Below are 18,160 nucleotides of genomic sequence, written 5' to 3' on the forward strand. Positions count from 1 at the left end.
TCATTATTTTCAGCTTTATATTTGGTATATAAGTGACTTCATACAGAGCCCCTAAAATAATAAATAAATAAAATATACAGAGTTTTGCATACACACAAGAAATGCTTTCGTGCTCTTGAGAAACTATTAAACTTTTTAGCGTGCTTGAATTCGAATTCTAGTTTTATATGTATACACTCACATATTTCTTTTGTGCGTCTGCCATCTTACTATGAAGAAAACGAGAGCATGGATGCACATAAATTAATTGAGATTAATAAATTAATTTTTAGAGGGAGTACTTCAAATATCAAGGCCTAATGTCTAATTTAACCCATCTTCCGTGCTGGCGGAGAAACCATGACAGGAAATGGGCTGATGGCACAATACGGCTTGCCTATAAAGAATACTGGTACTGTAAAAAAGTGTTCAGGCTTTTCTTAGGGCATATTTTAAGGCCTTTGGTCTAATTTAAAGCATTTGTCTTTGGCAGTCATCAAACCACACCGCAAAATGGGCTGATGGAGCAATCGGAGGCTCAGTGTGTATTGCCCTATAAGTTTAATGGTTTCTCATACACACACGAAAGTCTGTATTTTTTTTTTTTTTGTTTTTTTGCAAGGGTCCTGTAATACAATGCTAAAAAAATCGTGAGAAGAAACCCAAAACTCTTACATTTGTGCATAATGAAAACGTGCACCTTGAGTCGCGTTTGACACTCACAAAGATCCAATGAAAACACACTTCTTGTATAATACTTTATTTTCTATTATAGAAAACTAAACCGGGGCAATGCAAAATGCAAATATTTTCCATACTTTTCCAAACTGTGTAAGAACCTGCATTATAAAGTTTCATCAATAATTGTAACCATGCGTTATAATATTTGCAGATTACATCTAAAATTGGTTGTTTGTCACATGTTTTAAAGCATTATAATTTCTAACGGTGTGTTCAGTAAATAGAGTATATAACTGTGGTTACAATTATTCATGAGATCATACAATACATTATACATATAAAGGCTTTAAGTAAAGCACTACCTTTTTTTATTTGTATATATACATTTTACACAGCAAAAAATACTCTTTTTACTCAGTAAACTTGCCTTGTTTCCGGTCCAAATATTTAAATATTCTTAAATCAAGATGCATTTACTAGATCAGTAAAACGACATGAGATATTCTTTCTTGTTTTGTTGAAAATCAAATCTAAATGAAGAGAGTTTTTGCTTAAAACAGGCAAAATGATCTGCCAATGGGGTGAGAAAAATAATCTGATTTCTGTTCGGAAACAAGAAACAAGATTTCAATCAGAAATCAGATTATTTTTCTCACCCCATTGGCAGATCATTTTGCCTGTTTTAAGCAAAAACTCTCTTCATTTAGATTTTATTTTCAACAAAACAAGAAAAAATATCTAATGTCGTTTTACTGATCTAGTAAATGCATCTTGATTTAAGAATATTTAGATATTTGGACTGGAAACAAGACAAAAATACTAAGTAAGAGCATTTTTTGCTGTGTAATTTGAGTTGAGAGTAATTTTATGTGTTGATCAATGTTTTTTTTTATATATATAAATTAAATTTTTATTTGTTTATCATGTGTTTTAGTTTAGTAATATTAGCACTTCAATGTACAAACTTAGTTGCCAACGCAACATCATATTTTTGGGGCTTTTCCTCTAATATTTGAGCTTTTATAACTCTATATCAGTTTTGTTGGTAATAATAACGTGTTGTACTCACTTGTCGAAGGCCTCCGTCCTCTGCTTGAGCTCCGTCTCTCGGCTCCGCACCGATTCGATTTCTCTCAGCACGGCTTGTCTCTGAGCATATATTTCTTTCTCCTCTATCTGCATCAGATTTGGTCCAACAGCAGATTTGTATTTTGTATTGTGTGACATTAGTGTTGTGTGTGTTTTATTTTTTAGGGATGCAACAACACAGTTAGTCCACAGTTCAACACACACCTCGGTTTAACCAGTTTTTTTACTCCTCTATTTTTAGGCGACAGGAACTGAAAAAGGTTAGGGAGAAATTTTTTTATTGCAATACTCTTTCTTTATTTTACATAAAAGACTTGAAAACCCTTACTTAAACTTAAAACTTTACTTAAAAAAACCATGCACACATTCCCATTGTACTGTATAATATAAAATAAACATATACAAAGATGTACAGTAGCATTTAAGTATAAAATTGAATGAATAAATGTAGGCTAAAATTAAAACTACATATAGTCTTCAATATGCAACATTGATTAAAAGCTACTGTATTTAAGATCTTTTGATGTTTTATAAACATAATTTTAGAGGTGAACTGTCCCTTTAAGGACAAGTGTTCACTATAGGCTGCGCTGCTGTCACTTTAAAGGTCCCGTTCTTCACGATTCCATCTTTCAAACTTTAGTTAGTGTGTAATGTTGCTGTTAGAGCATAAATAATACCTGTAAAATTATAAAGCTCAAAGTTCAATACCAAGCGAGATATTTTATTTAAAGGGGGGGTGAAACACTCAGTTTCAGTCAGTGTCATGTCAATCTTGAGTACCTATAGAGTAGCATTGCATCCTGCATATCTCCGAAAAGTTTTTATTTTTTTAATAATTATATAAGAAAGATGCGCTGTTCCGAGTCTTTCCGAAAAAAGCCGAGCGGGTGGGGGCGTGTCGTGTAAGCGGAGCTAAATAATGACGTGTGCAGCAGCGCGCTGTGTGTTGAGTCGAGCGTCATCCCTAACAGCGGAAAAAAACTTTATTCAAAATAAAAATATGGCTTTTAATCAGATACAGCCATACATCTATGATCCGGAATCAGACCCAGAGGCTGCAGTTGAACAGGAGCAGCAGCAAAAACGACTAGAGCAGGACGTCTGTATGTGGTAAGTTACAAGTTATACACTAACTATATAATATGCTTAGCGGCTTGTGTTATTTACATATTTATACTTGAATTATATCGTCGTATTTTTGTCTTTGAAGGTGTACATGTGGGAAGTGCAGTTGTGCACGTGTGTTTGTGTGTTTACGCGTGGTTTGTGTAGACAGTAAGCGGACTAAAAGCAGTCTCACTCACCCTTCTAACGTTGGGACTGCTCCATCCTTCAGCATTAGGCGATTGGGAAAATTCGGCGTCGAGCTGGGCCTTGTGAAACAGTCGGCACCGAAATGCAGCGAACAGATATAAACATTCGCGCAACTCAGTTGCTGATCCGGAAAAGCAAATTACATCCACTGTTGCCTTACCGCGGGGGTTTTGGCGAATCTGTGCAGGACTGTCTTGGTCTGGCAACCAAAAACCCACTTTTTTGGTGACATTGTTATGTGCTATGTGTAATTGTCACCTGTCCAGCATCCTACAAGCCCCGCTTTGATGGGCGTAGGCTGTTGCTTTCGCTCTCTCCCTCGCTCGCTCTCACGCGCTTCCGGTAGAATTGTCCGTAAGGCCCATACAAGGAAATTCCGCCCCCACTAACGTCAAAGGGGACGCATGATCTCAAAAAACTTGCCGAAACTTATGACTAACCGGAAGTAGTATTTTTGACAAAGAAATACTCCCATCAAACGTCCACCTTAACTTTTGAAACTTTGTCCATGTTTAGTATGGGATTCCAAGTCTTTAACAGTGTAAAAAGATCAGTATGCATGAAACAGCATTTCACCCCCCCTTTAACAGAAGTTCCCTTTCAAAGCCGACAGCGAGCGGCCGGTTTGGACTACACCGCTGCACTTCCTGCTGTGATGACGTCACTAGAACCGTTTGTTGACTAAAGCTCCGCCCACAAGAATATGCAAAATAGGGGGCGTGGTCTCGTTGCTCTCCCGCGTGGAGAAGAGCGCATTCAGCGCTTGCATCGCCCCGTTATGGTAAGAGGCGGGACCTTTCCGGGCAAAGTGCGCTAAGCTGCTGTCCAATCACAACACAGGAAGCGCTGGCCCAATCAGAACTCGTTACGTGTTTCTGAAGGAGGGACTTCAGAGAACAAGGAAATCATCAGGCCGTTTTTAGGACAGAGGAAACAGCGCTGTACAGATACGTCAATTGTGTGAAAAATACTGTTTATTTACACGCAAAACATGAACTCATGTTATATTGCACACTGTAAACATAATCAAAGCTTCGAAAACACGCGAAGAACGGGACCTTTAAGACCTGCTCGCACACACACACGACTTTACTTTCACTTTAGACATAACCGAATGTGTTTATATATGTTAACCGTGTGTGTTTGATGGTATTAGCGCAGTAAGATGACTTAGTCCAGTAATCGTGTGTTTGACAGGCTTTAGTGCGTGCTCAACGCAAAACTGTGCATAAGCACGCCAGTGAAATGTTGCTTAAAATAAGATAAATAATCTGCCAATGGGGTGAGAAAAATAATCTTGTTTTCTGTTTGAATTAAGATTATTTTTCTCACCCCATTGGCAGATTATTTATCTTATTTTAAGCAAAAATTCTCTTCATTTTGAGTTATTTTTTCTAATTTTTAATGTAAGAATTTTTAGATGTTTGGACTAGAAACAAGACAGAAATACTGAGGAAGAAGAGCATTTTTTGCAGTGTAACCGGCAAGGCTTTAAAACGTGGCTAAACCGGCTAACTTTAGTGCATATGATTGGATATTTGCTCATTTCAGCGCGTAGACTCAAACAGAGCCGAAATAAACTGAGAGAAATATTTCAAACGGAGAGAAATGGAAATAATTAATTAAATGCAAAACAAAACAAAAAAATGCAATTCCCCAGCGCGTATTGAACCGTGAATGCCGTACCGAACGGTTCGATATTACATTAAGTATTGTGGCATCCCTAATATATATACTGTATATTGATATATTACGGTATAAACATTATTTTGTATTCAAATATTATATTGAGTATTGTGGCATTAGTGTTGTGTGTGTTTGACGCCGCACCTCCTGTTGCTTGTGTAATCTCTCGATGGCGTTCCTCTCTCGACTCATCAGAGCTTCAGACTTCATCTCGTATGTTCTCTCCATGTCTCGTCTCAGCTCCACGATCTCCCTCCGTGAAGACTCTTTTTCTTCCCGCTTCACCTTCGCCATCTCCACCTCCATGAAGTGCTGGAGCTGCAGGAGGACAGAAAACAGCTCAATTACACACACAGAGCTCGACATTAAAGGGTTAGTTCACCCGGAAATGTACACTGTCATTAATTCCTCCAGTGGTTGGCCAGCCGTCAGTCCTCCGCTCATCTTCACACACAGATGAAGATATTAGTATTGAAATCTGATGGCTCAGAAAGGCCTTCATTGACACCAATGTCATTTCCTCTCTCAAGACCCATAAAGGCACTAAAGACGTCGTTACAAAGCCCATCTCACTACAGCGGCTCTACAATCATTGATGAAGAGGCCAGAATAGAGTTAGTGCGCAAAAACACTAAATAACGACTTATATAGTGATGGCCGATTTCAGAACAAAGCTTCAAACCGTTATGAGTCAGTGAATCGATTCATGATTCGAACCGTTATGAGTCAGTGAATCGATTCATGATTCGGATCGCCAAAGTCTCGTGATTTCAGCAGAATGACTCGCGATCCGAATCATGAATCGATTCACTGATTCATAACGGTTCAAATCTTTATTCGAGGATTGAACACAAACCCGGAAGAGAAGCCAATGCTGAATAAAGTCGTAGTTTTTGTTATTTTTGGACCCAAATGTATTTTGGATGCTTCAAGAGACTCTAATTAACCCACTGATGTCTCATATGGACTACTGTGATGATGTTTTTATTCCCTTTCTGGACATGGACAGTATAGTGTGCATTCACTTGCATACGCTCTCGGACTAAATATAAAATATCTTAAACTGTGTGTGAAGATGAGCGGAGGTCTTACGGGTGTGGAGCGACATTAGGGAGAGGAGTTAATGACAGACATTTCATTATTGGCTGAACTAACCCTTTAACTCGGTTGCAGAGACTTCACTGCAAAAAATGCTTTTCTTACTTAGTATTTTTGTCTTATTTCTATCAATCAATCAATCAACTTTATTTATATAGCGCTTTTACAATCACGATTGTGTCAAAGCAGCTTCACAGTGTCAAACAGGATAATATTGCGACAAAATTAGATTTGGCTGTACAGTCGTTTCTAGTCCAAACATCTAAAAATTCTTAGAACAAGAAGTTGTGTTAATAGTGAATATGTGTTCCCCATACTAAAGTGTTCCCGATATATTATGTTTATTATACCTTTGTGTTGAGCTCCACCTGCGCCTGCTCCTGGATCTCCTTCCTGAACTCCGCCAGTTTCGCCTCCACTGACCCCCAGCGGTCTCCTCGGACCCGGAGCTCTTCATACTCCTCGTCAATCAGCTGCATCTTCTCAACTTCACCAGATTTGGGCAAAAAGAACAGTTTTACAGAGAATCCCACTGCAAACCCAATGGCACACTGCAAGAAAATGCTCTTCTTACTCAGTATTTTTGTCTTGTTTCGAGTCCAAACATCTGAAAATTCTTAAAACAAGAAGTATTTACTAGACAAGCAAAAGTAATTGTCTTGTTTTGGGGGAAAATAACTCAAAATGAAGAGAGTTTTTGCTTAAAATAAGATTAATAATCTGCCAATGGGGTGAGAAAAATAATCTTGTTTTCTGTTTGAATTAAGATTATTTTTCTCACCCCATTGGCAGATTATTAATCTTATTTTAAGCAAAAACTCTCTTCATTTTGAGTTATTTTCCCCCAAAACAAGACAATTACTTTTGCTTGTCTAGTAAATACTTCTTGTTTTAAGAATTTTCAGATGTTTGGACTCGAAACAAGACAAAAATACTGAGTAAGAAGAGCATTTTTTGCAGAGCATGACGCAGCGAAGGCTCACCGAGAGACTCTTTATGAGCTGAGATGGAGGTGGTTTGGGTGGAGGAGTCACAGCGATCTCTGAGAAAATCCTGATCCGTGAGCTCCGTGAAGAGCCTCATCAGGAAACCTGCGGAGAACAGGAAAAACCTCAGCACTCCAATCAATAACCCAATCACTGCAGTGTTCAACATGGATGGATGGATGGATGGATGGATGGATGGATGGATGGATGGATGGATGGATGGATATGAATCAGCGAATTGATTTATGATTCGGATCACGTTTCAAACTGCTAAAATCACGAGACATTGGTGATCCGAATCATGAATCAATTCACTGACTCATAACCGTTCGAATCTTTATTTGAGGATTGAACACAAACGCGGAAGAGAAGCCAATGCTGAATAAAGTCGTAGTTTTTGTTATTTTTGGACCCAAATGTATTTTGGATGCTTCAAGAGACTCTAATTAACCCACTGATGTCTCATATGGACTACTGTGATGATGTTTTTATTCCCTTTCTGGACATGGACAGTATAGTGTGCATACACTTGCATACGCTCTCGGACTAAATATAAAACATCTTAAACTGTGTGTGAAGATGAACGGAGGTCTTACGGGTGTGGAGCGACATTAGGGAGAGGAGTTAATGACAGACATTTCATTATTGGGTGAAATAACCCTTCAAGGGTTAAAATAAAGTGTTACCAGATTTATTACCCAATTTTTAAAAAGAAAGACATTTAATCTTGTTATAAAACCAAATAGCATCATATCATGACCTACCCATATGTCCCGTCTGGATATCTGAAACCTGAAGAAACAGAGAAATGTGTTAAAACTCAGACTAACCCAATCTAACAGTATTTCAGCATGAATGTTATTACCAGAGATTTGTATAAGGGCATGTGCGGGCTGATCTTCATGAGCTGCAGAAGATCTCTGGCTGATAACACCTGGAAGACAAATCAAACAGGACATTACCACACTATAATAACACCTGACAGAGGTGGACAAGTACACAACTTCATTACATGAGGAAAAGTTAAAGTACTGCTGGTCAAATATTACTCTTACTGGAGTAAAAGTACAGAAGTATTTGTTTTCAAAAGTACTTAAGTATCAAAAGTAAATGTCCTTCTTTATGTCGCCGCATTATTGTATTATAGTTGTATAAATGCACATTATGCCATCATGGTTTAAGCCAGTCAGTGACGCTCCATCTGACACACTAGCAGACGACTAACTTAAACTCATTTAAATACTTGTAGAAAAGTTACAAAGCTGCTGTCACTTTAAGGCCGAATGCACGGATCCAATACACTGATACACATCTGATATTCTCACACTGTTCACCTTCACTGAAGACAGAATCAACTTTGTTTATGTGAATACTCCACTAAATGAGCATTTGGACATCCGTCTTCTTCCGTCATTTTGCTCTAAACTATAAATCAGTGTTTAATAAATGCTGTGAAATCATTGAACTTCACGAGACTCTACAAGAGTGATTCCTGAAAGGCTTTCTGCAAAAACCCAAACACCTTTTAAAGAAGAAAAAAATCATCACTGACTTTCAAAGCTGCGACAGAAACGACTTTCCACTTCGAGGACCTTGATAGAAATGTAGTGGAGTAAAGAGGACGATATTTGTCTTTCAGATGGAGTGAAGTTAAAGTCAGAAGATTACAGAAAAAATAATACTCCAGTAAAGCACAGAGACTCAAACAGTGAACTTCAGTACAGGACTCGAGTAAATGAGCTGAGGGACTGTCCGGCTCTGACAGTAGCATTACAGTGAAATGCATTAAGCACTGTGTTAAATCACTGGCTCACTTTACCATAGCCAGGGGCGTAGCACCAAATTTTGGGCCCTGGGTACAAACCATCTTGCTGGGCCCCCGTACCATGTATGTGTATGTAGAGAAAACTGACTTCTAAGGCCCCCCCATGCCTCGGGCCCTGGTTACTCAGTACCCTTTATCCCCCCAGTCCCACGCCCCTGACCATAGCCGCCATTTTGGATTAAGCTCTGGCTCTGATCGCTCATTATGCTCACTGTAGTATTTCTCCAGGTGTGTTCCTTCACCTGTTCTCTGCTCATGCCACACTCAGGGATGAAGACGGAGAGTGTGTATTGGTATCCGGCGCTCCGCAGGTGATCAATAATGGCGCTGTTACACGCCGAGACCAACACGGAGTGTGTGTGAGCGGATCCGGCTCTCCTCACCGGCTGCTGTAGATCCTGGATCAGCTGATTACGGAGCTGCGTCTGAGACAACAGGAGAAGGAGAGAGAGAGTGTGTGTGTGTGTGTGTGTGTGTGTGTGTGTGTGAGAGAGAGAGAGTTTATCACTGGAGGTTATTTAGACCTGTGCTGAAAATTTAACATTCCCAACCCGGATACATCAGCTTCTAATGTGACACACACACACTTCTTCAACCAATGAGCTGGGAAACAGATGGATGGATGGATGGATGGATGGATGGATGGATGGATGGATGGATGGATGGATGGATGGATGGATGGATGGATAAGTGGATGGATAAGTGGATGGATGGATGGATGGATGGATGGATGGATAAGTGTAGAGATGGATGGATAAGTGTAGAGATGGATGGATAAGTGGAGGGATAGATGGATAAGTGGATGGATGGATGGATGGATAAGTGTAGAGATGGATGGATAAGTGTAGAGATGGATGGATATGTGGAGGGATAGATGGATAAGTGGATGGATGGATGGATGAGAGGATGGATGGATAGATGGATAAGTGGATGGATGGATGGATAGATGGATAAGTGGATGGATGGATAGATGGATAAGTGGATGGATGGATAGATGGATAAGTGGATGGATGGATAAGTGGATGGATGGATAGATGGATAAGTGGATGGATGGATAGATAGATAAGTGGATGGATGGATAGATGGATGAGTGGATGGATGGATAGATGGATAAGTGGATGGATGGATGGATGGTTAAGTGGATGGATGGATGGATGGATAAGTGTAGAGATGGATGGATAAGTGGAGGGATAGATGGATGGATGGATGGATGGATGGATGGATGGTTAAGTGGATGGATGGATGGATGGATGGATAAGTGTAGAGATGGATGGATAAGTGGAGGGATAGATGGATGGATGGATGGATGGATGGATGGATGGATGGATGGATGGATGGATGGATAAGTGGATGGATGGATAGATGGATAAGTGGATGGATGGATGGATAGATGGATAGATAGATGGATAAGTGGATGGAAGGATGAGGGGATGGATGGATAAGTGGATGGATGGATAGATGGATGGATGGATGGATGGATGGATGGATGGATGGATGGATGGATGGATGGATGGATGGATGGATGGATAAGTGGATGGAAGGATGAGGGGATGGATGGATAAGTGGATGGATGGATGGATGAATGGATGGATGGAGTAGTTACTGAGAGAATGCTTAAAACAAGTCTGTACAGAAACAAATATTAACATCATAACGATAATATTAATTCAAAATGATCTGACACACACACACACACACACACACACACACACACACACACACACACACACACACACACACTCTCTCTCTGTCTCTCTCTCTCTCTCTCACACACACACACACACACACACACACACACACACACACACACACACACACACACTCTCTCTGTGTCTCTCTGTGTCTCTCTGTGTGTCTCTCTCTCTCTCTCTCTCTCTCTCTCTCACACACACACACACACACACACACACACACACACACGCTGACCTTCAGAGTGTCCAGCACCCCGCGGCTCTTGAAGGTCTGATAGAGCTTCTGTCGCATCTCATCCGGGGTCAGACTCTCCTCTTTACTCGCAGACATGATAACGGAGCTCTGATCGCGATCATTCACGCTAATCAATCAATCGATCACTGATCGGGGACGCGCCGCAGTCGGTTCCTCGGCAACGCGAACGCGCGCTGCAGCTCCTTTAAAATCTCCAACTGACAACAAACCGTTGTGTTTCCGGTGTCGTCGTTATGACGCATGCCGCATTCAGTCCTCTCATTGGCCGCTTGTGTCAGCTGGTTCAACGCAGCACCGGAAACGGGAACTCTGTCCACAACAGGCGTATGATCCTCATCGGCTGTGGTTATTAATCATATTCATTCATATTCGCTGTGTTCGCTAGTTCTTTATTTACAGGAGTGTATTGTTAGAATGTGTCACTTGTGAAGGAAGCCAAACTAGCGTCACTATTCCTGCGGTAAGGTGTGTGTGTGGGCTTGTTTTTGTGACATATGAGGACACAAATGTGTAAAATGCCATGGGTATGACACAGGTATTACAGGAGAGGGTGAAATATGAGGACATTACCCATGGCCCCACTTTACAAAAGGCTTATAAATCACACAGGAGGAGTTTTTATGAGAAAGTACAAATGCAGAATGTTTCCTGTGATGGGTAGGTTTAGGGGCAGTGTGTGTGTGATGGGTAGGTTTAGGGGCAGTGTGTGTGTGTGATGGGTAGGTTTAGGGGCAGTGTGTGTGTGATGGGTAGGTTTAGGGGCATTGTGTGTGTGTGTGATGGGTAGGTTTAGGGGCATTGTGTGTGTGTGTGTGATGGGTAGGTTTAGGGACAGTGTGTGTGTGTGTGATGGGTAGGTTTAGGGGCAGTGTGTGTGTGTGTGTGTGATGGGTAGGTTTAGGGGCAGTGTGTGTGTGTATGTGATGGGTAGGTTTAGGGGCAGTGTGTGTGTGTATGTGATGGGTAGGTTTAGGGGCAGTGTGTGTGTGTGTGTGTGTGTGTGTGTGTGTGTGTGTGTGTGTGTGTGTGTGATGGGTAGGTTTAGGGGCAGTGTGTGTGTGATGGGTAGGTTTAGGGGCAGTGTGTGTGTGTGTGTGATGGGTAGGTTTAGGGGCAGTGTGTGTGATGGGTAGGTTTAGGGGCAGTGTGTGTGTGTGTGTGATGGGTAGGTTTAGGGGCAGTGTGTGTGTGTGTGATGGGTAGGTTTAAGGGCAGTGTGTGTGTGTGTGTGTGTGTTCTTCAGTGTTTACATGTCAGTAACTGACTGTTGATCTCGTGTTTACAGCTCCTAACACTGACGACTCATAATGTCCGGCAGTTTTTATTTCGTTATGGTGGGTCATCATGATAACCCGGTGTTTGAGATGGAGTTCCTCCCTCCGGGAAAGGCCGAGTCAAAGGTGAGCGATCTCTGTTCAACTCCTCTGATCACTGCTGGGAAATAACCTGTACTGTTAAAGGAGCTATTTAAATATAAAGGTGACATGACGTCATTAATACTTCACAACATGATTGTCGGGTATTAATGATGTCACATCAAGTCACCTTATTAGTGACATCATCATGCTGTCAGGATGATGTCATTCAGGATCGGTGACATCATCATGACGTCAGGAATTAGTGAAATCATCATGGTGTCAGGATGATGTCATTCATGATTAGTGACATCATCATGACGTCAGGAATTAGTGACATCATCATGGTGTCAGGATGATGTCTTACATGATCAGTGACATCATCATGACATCAGGAATTAGTGACATCATCATGCTGTCGGGATGAAGTCATTCAGGATCGGTGACATCATCATGACGTCAGGAATTAGTGACATTATCATGGTGTCAGGATGATGTCATTCATGATCAGTGACATCATGACATCAGGAATTAGTGACATCATCATGGTGTCAGGATGATGTCACTAATTGCTGATGTCATGATGATGTCACCAATTCCTGATGTCATGATGTTGTCACTAATTGCTGATGTCATGATGTCACCAATTACTGATGTCATGATGATGTCACTAATTGCTGATGTCATGATGATGTCACCAATTGCTGGTGTCATGATGATGTCACTAATTGCTGATGTCATGATGATGTCACCAGTTGCTGGTGTCATGATGATGTCACTAATTGCTGATGTCATGATGAATGTCAGTGCGATGATGCGGCTTCTGATCTGCTGACAGGATGATCACAGACACCTGAACCAGTTCATCGCTCACGCCGCTCTGGATCTGGTGGATGAGAACATGTGGCAGTCCAGCAACATGTACCTGAAGACCGTCGACAAGTTCAACGAATGGTTCGTCTCTGCCTTCGTCACCGCTGGGCATATCCTAAATCTTCCTGACATTAACTGCATGCATGCAATAAATATTATTTTACGTATAACTGTCCCCATCTGAGGACTTTATGAAACACGTTTCCAGTAGCCAATCGTGTCCCATTGGAATGATTGTTCCTTAACTTTACTTTGACACATATGAGATTTATTATGCTCCATGATGTCCGGCAGGAGGATGGAATCAAGAACTTCTTTAATGATGTTTATGATCTGTACATCAAGGTAAATCATGCTTCATCTCTGTAGTGATATTTCAGGGCCATATGATTTTTTTAAAACTGTGTGTGTGTGTGTGTGTGTGTGTGTGTTTTTACCCAGTTTGCAATGAATCCCTTCTATGAAGCCAACGCTCCAATCCGCTCCACAGCTTTCGACAGGAAAGTGCAGTTTCTCGGGAAGAAGCATCTCATCAGTTGATTCGCTTTACACACACACACACACTCTTCTGTTCTCATGCATAAATAAACATGGGCTGTTTGTACCGTCTCAACATCCAGAGTTGTTTTTGGTCAATCGCATGAGGAAGATCTCATGCTTGTACATTATTACATGAAATAAACAATTCCGACAAGTATTGTTACGTACTTTATTATTTCAATTTAAGAATCTACAATATTGAGATTTTAGTGCTTCTTTTCAAAGTGAGTGTTTAAACTCTCCACCTTATTATCCATATTTTTAGTACAAGTACTTTGTATATATTTGGCACACGCTACACAATTTTATAATATTAATATATTAGGAATCAGCCACAGTGTATGAACGCCTGTCCTGTGCAAGTTAATCATGGTTATAGGAAAACAATCGATTTTTTCCTCAGTAATTTTGTCTGGTTTTCCAAAACACACGTATATAATCATTCTTAAATCAAGACGCATTTACTGGAGAAGCAAAATGACTGAAGATATATTAAAAAAAAATCCCTTTGAATTGAGTTTATTTTTCGGTCACTCTTACATCATGATGATGTCACAGACACCTGACGACGTGATGTCACTGACGACATGATAATAGGTGTGTTCGACATCGGCTGCGGCTGGATGAATGCGATCGGCGAGAGTAGCCGAGTGCAGGCGAGGAGGAGCTGCAAACGGAGACGTGAAGTCGGACACTTTCTGCTTCCCGTGGTGACGCTTGCACTGCGTTTGCAAACTTTATCACACCTGAAGTTAAATAAATGCAATATTTCTCAAATATACAGATGTTTCAAATTACATTTTCATTTAACACTTTATGTACTGCTTAATAAAGCGTCTATTTGGACAAGATTAATGTTCAACATATAAACATACACTATCAATGAAGTGTTGTCAACGGTTTTTATCAGTTTTAGTTTGATAAACATGATGATATAACATCGCAGCTACATGAAAAGAGGTTTTACTGTTATAAATAAATGATTTGTGAGCATTAGCGTGACATAAGTTTTTAGAATAAACACGAAACGCACGTGATCGCTGTCATGCGGTGAATCAGCCAATCATGGATCAGCTGTGTCGTCATCAGAGCTCTTGCGTCCTCCTGCAGTCCCCCTTGAGAATCTGCACCGGCTGCATCAGCCGCCTGCTCTCGAATCGCTCTCACGGTACTTTGTTGACATACGTCACAGTCACGTGCTGTCGGCGCTGTCTCAAGTCGGACAACATTTCTAACCGGCATGCAGTGCTTCAAGTCAGCCGCCGATCGGTCTGCGCATCGCTAGGTGAAGTCGAACAAGCCTAATGTCACTGACACCAGATGACATGATGATGTCACTGACACCTGACGACGTAATGTCACTGACACCTGACGACATGATGATGTCACTGACACCTGACGACATGATGTCACTGACACCTGACGACATGATGATGTCACTGACACCTGACGACATGATGTCACTGACGACATGATGTCGTCACTGACACCTGACGACATGATGATGTCACAGACACCTGACGAGATGATGTCACAGACACCTGACGACATGATGTCACTGACACCTGACGACATGATTATTTTTACGTTTATTTTTCTGACCCCATTGGCAGAAGTTTGTTCTTGTTTTTAAGCATAAAAAATAATATATTTAAAGGTGCACTATGCAACTTCCCGTCCACTGGAGGGCGCCTATTCAAAACAAATGCGTAGTTTGATGACGCAAAGTGTGAGCGCAGCATCTTAGAACATGTGTTCTTCACATCACAGCCGGTGGAAAATAGGACTCGGGCAGAAATCACGTTGATGGATGCGGTTATTAACGTTACTTTAGTGTAAAGCAGAGCAGGAGCGAGTGTTGTGGAGCTGAGCACGGCCGCTGGAGAGATTGGTATACAAACACGCCTCGCGAGCACCGGGACTTTTATTATGACGGGACGGGACACAGTTGCCGGGCGCCTGCACTGATCCGCTCTTCCGGTTATGATTATGAGGTAAAGCAGCTCTGTTTATCATATTAGATACATTTATGTGTGTTTAAAATGATGTTATGACGTTACTCCGTGCGTTCACTTGTTCACACTGCTAAGAGTAAAGCGCTCCTGCCAAATAAAAGCCGAAACCGAGGGTAGCGCAGATATGACGCAATTGACAGGCGACTCCCTCAGACGCTATGCTGACCCGTCCGGGTACTTCGTTAAAATAGCAATTTTCTCACAATTTACAAATAGTTGGACACATTTGGGATATTGTAAGAACTCAACTGAACAAAATATATAACACCGGCCTAGTGGTTTTTGGATATTTTACTGCAAAAATACTACATAGTGCACCTTTTAATAATCATATCTTAATATCTTCAGTCATTTTGCTTCTCTTGATCTTTAGATATTTGTGCTGGAAAACGAGAGACAATCTCCTTCACAGCGTCTCAAGTAAACTCCTTTCGTTTTAATGTGGTTTGGATATTTTTAAAATGGAAAACAAAAGTCCTGATTAGGAAAACGCCGTGCAATAGCGCAGTGCATTTATTACATTTGCTCATCACTCTCGGACGATCATGCTGAACACAAAATGACACAGTAACCCACTCAAATCCCAAAGGAGAGATAAATATATATAAAACATCTGAACGCACAGAATGCTCAGGCCGTCCAGATGCAAGAATGTCACCCAATGAACCCAAGCCAGTGTTTAGTGCATATCCAAGGATCAAATATAACGCAGACTCATCCAGTTCCTTCATTAAAGGGTTAGTTCAGCCAGTAATGTAAATTGTGTCATTAATTCCTCCTGTGGTTGGCCAGCCGTCAGACCTCCGCTCATCTTCACACACAGATGAAGATATTAGTGTTGAAATCCGATGGCTCAGAAAGGCCTTCATTGACACCAATGTCATTTCCTCTCTCAAGACCCATAAAGGCACTAAAGACGTCGTTACAAAGCCCATCTCACTACAGATTCGTGATTCGGATCGTGAGCCAAACTGCTGAAATCACGTGACTTTGGCGAATCATGAATCGATTCACTGACTCATAACGGTCCGAAAGCTTTGTTCTGAAATCGGCCATCACTATATAAGTCGTTATTTAGTGTTTTTGCGCACTAACTCTATTCTGGCCTCTTCATCAATGATTGTAGAGCCGCTGTAGTGAGATGGGCTTTGTAACGACGTCTTTAGTGCCTTTATGGGTCTTGAGAGAGGAAATGACATTGGTGTCAATGAAGGCCTTTCTGAGCCATCGGATTTCAACACTAATATCTTCATCTGTGTGTGAAGATGAGCGGAGGACTGACGGCTGGCCAACCACAGGAGGAATTAATCACAGAGTTTACATTTCTGGCTGAACTAACCCTTCAATCAGCTATTGTAGACGATTCTCCTGCATTAACAGCACGGAGAGGAGCCTCGTGGCTTCCTGTGCAGGTTGACAGTGTCCGTGGAAATCAAATGCTCCTGCCGTTCCTCCAGAGCCAGAACTCTTCTCACGGCTTCCTCGAACGCATCCGCAACATTCGTGGCATCTTTGGCGCTAGTCTCGAAATACGGGTGTCCGCCGCTCTCCCTGCACCAATCCTGAGCCTCCTCGCTCGTCACTTGCCTCTCCGGAACGTCTACCTTGTTCCCCAAAAGGACAAACGGAAAGCTTTCGGGCTCCTTGACGTCGGCGTAATAGATAAACTCCTTCTTCCAGTTGACCAAGTTTCGGAAGCTTTGGGTGTCGTCGACGCTGAAGGTGAGCAGGCAGCAATCGGATCCGCGGTAGAAGGGCGTCCGTAGGCTCCGGAATCGCTCCTGACCTGCCGTATCCCAAATTTGGAGCGTGACGGTGCGTCCATCCACCTCCAGATCCTTATTTAGGAACTCTACGCCGATGGTGTGGAAAAGGTGCGCGTCGAACTTGTTGGTGACGTAGCGGTTCATGAGCGAACTCTTGCCTACGCCTCCATCGCCCAGCAGAATGACCTTCAGAAGAGATGATTTGGATGACATGTTTGAGGTCCTGTAATCTGATCCTGCAAGAATAATGAAGATATTTTAATGTTTGAGAAAGAGTACATAAATACTCTTTTTTTAGTAAATAGATTTCTACATAAAAACATTTTCTATGTGATTTAAACCGATTATGACCTAATGTTGATCCCCCTTTTGCCTGACCCGTCGAGGCATGGATTCCACTACATAATAAAAGAAAATGTAATCATAATTTAACCAAAAACACGTGATACATCAGACCAGGCCACCTTCTTCCCATAGTGCATCCTGGGGCCATGTGTTCCCCAGGTAAGCCACACACACACACACACACCCGGCCATCCACATGATGTAAAAGAACATGTGATTCCTCAGACCAGGCCACCTTCTTCCATTGCTCCGTGGTCCAGTTCTGATGCTCACGTGCCACTGTTGGTGCTTTCGGCGGGGTCAGGGGTCAGAGGTCACCCTGCCGCCCCATACGCCTCGAACTGAGCTGCTCTGTGTATTCTGACAGCTTTCTATCAGAACCAGCATTAACTTCTGGAGCAGTTTGAGCTCCAGTAGCTCGTCTGTTTGATCGGACCCCACGGGCCAGCCTTCGCTCCCCACGTGCATCAATGAGCCTTGGCCGCCCATGACCCTGTGGCCGGTTCTCCACTGGTCCTTCCTTGGAGCACTTTTGATAGATACTGACCACTGCAGACCGGGAACAGCCCACAAGAGCTGCAGTTTTGGAGATGCTCTGACCCAGTCGTCTAGCCGTCACAATCTGGCCAAACTTGCTCAAATCCTTACGCTTGCCCAT

At 41.9% G+C, this 18,160-nt stretch overlaps 3 protein-coding genes across 15 annotated transcripts in view; 1 reads left to right on the forward strand and 2 right to left on the reverse strand.

Annotated features, from left to right (window-relative positions):
* Positions 1 to 10,720, reverse strand: part of ofd1 (OFD1 centriole and centriolar satellite protein) — a 43,068-nt gene extending 32,348 nt beyond the window's left edge. For 3 of the 5 annotated variants that reach the window (XM_067444699.1, XM_067444701.1, XM_067444698.1), the window contains exons 1-8: positions 10,588 to 10,720; positions 8,874 to 9,086; positions 7,702 to 7,770; positions 7,601 to 7,628; positions 6,834 to 6,941; positions 6,201 to 6,337; positions 4,897 to 5,070; positions 1,730 to 1,836 (exon numbers count right to left, since the gene is read on the reverse strand). In XM_067444699.1, the coding sequence (XP_067300800.1) occupies positions 1,730 to 1,836; positions 4,897 to 5,070; positions 6,201 to 6,337; positions 6,834 to 6,941; positions 7,601 to 7,628; positions 7,702 to 7,770; positions 8,874 to 9,086; positions 10,588 to 10,683 (932 nt within the window). In that variant the 5' untranslated portion in view covers positions 10,684 to 10,720. The remainder of the gene's footprint in view (positions 1 to 1,729; positions 1,837 to 4,896; positions 5,071 to 6,200; positions 6,338 to 6,833; positions 6,942 to 7,600; positions 7,629 to 7,701; positions 7,771 to 8,873; positions 9,087 to 10,587) is intronic. The other 2 variants (XM_067444703.1, XM_067444700.1) reach the window with 1 other exon arrangement.
* Positions 10,721 to 10,822: 102 nt separating this feature from the next.
* Positions 10,823 to 13,533, forward strand: trappc2 (trafficking protein particle complex subunit 2). 3 transcript variants are annotated; one of them, XM_067444708.1, is made up of 5 exons: positions 10,823 to 10,953; positions 11,894 to 12,008; positions 12,802 to 12,945; positions 13,095 to 13,181; positions 13,278 to 13,533. In XM_067444708.1, exons 2-5 carry the CDS (start codon positions 11,916 to 11,918, stop codon positions 13,374 to 13,376), a joined length of 423 nt encoding a protein of 140 aa, XP_067300809.1. In that variant the 5' UTR covers positions 10,823 to 10,953; positions 11,894 to 11,915; the 3' UTR covers positions 13,377 to 13,533. The 3 variants fall into 3 exon arrangements, with proteins under 3 accessions (XP_067300809.1, XP_067300808.1, XP_067300807.1); XM_067444707.1 differs by having other exon boundaries at positions 10,898 to 11,073; XM_067444706.1 differs by having other exon boundaries at positions 10,900 to 11,068.
* rab9a (RAB9A, member RAS oncogene family) overlaps positions 13,532 to 18,160 on the reverse strand; it is an 8,937-nt gene continuing 4,308 nt past the window's right edge. For 2 of the 7 annotated variants that reach the window (XM_067444704.1, XM_067444705.1), the window contains exon 4: positions 13,532 to 17,393. In XM_067444704.1, the coding sequence (XP_067300805.1) occupies positions 16,765 to 17,370 (606 nt within the window). In that variant the 5' untranslated portion in view covers positions 17,371 to 17,393 and the 3' untranslated portion in view covers positions 13,532 to 16,764. The remainder of the gene's footprint in view (positions 17,394 to 18,160) is intronic. The other 5 variants (XR_010905102.1, XR_010905099.1, XR_010905098.1 and 2 more) reach the window with 5 other exon arrangements.

Source organism: Pseudorasbora parva, chromosome 5, assembly GCF_024679245.1.
Source record: "Pseudorasbora parva isolate DD20220531a chromosome 5, ASM2467924v1, whole genome shotgun sequence".
Taxonomy (NCBI): Eukaryota; Metazoa; Chordata; class Actinopteri; order Cypriniformes; family Gobionidae; genus Pseudorasbora; species Pseudorasbora parva.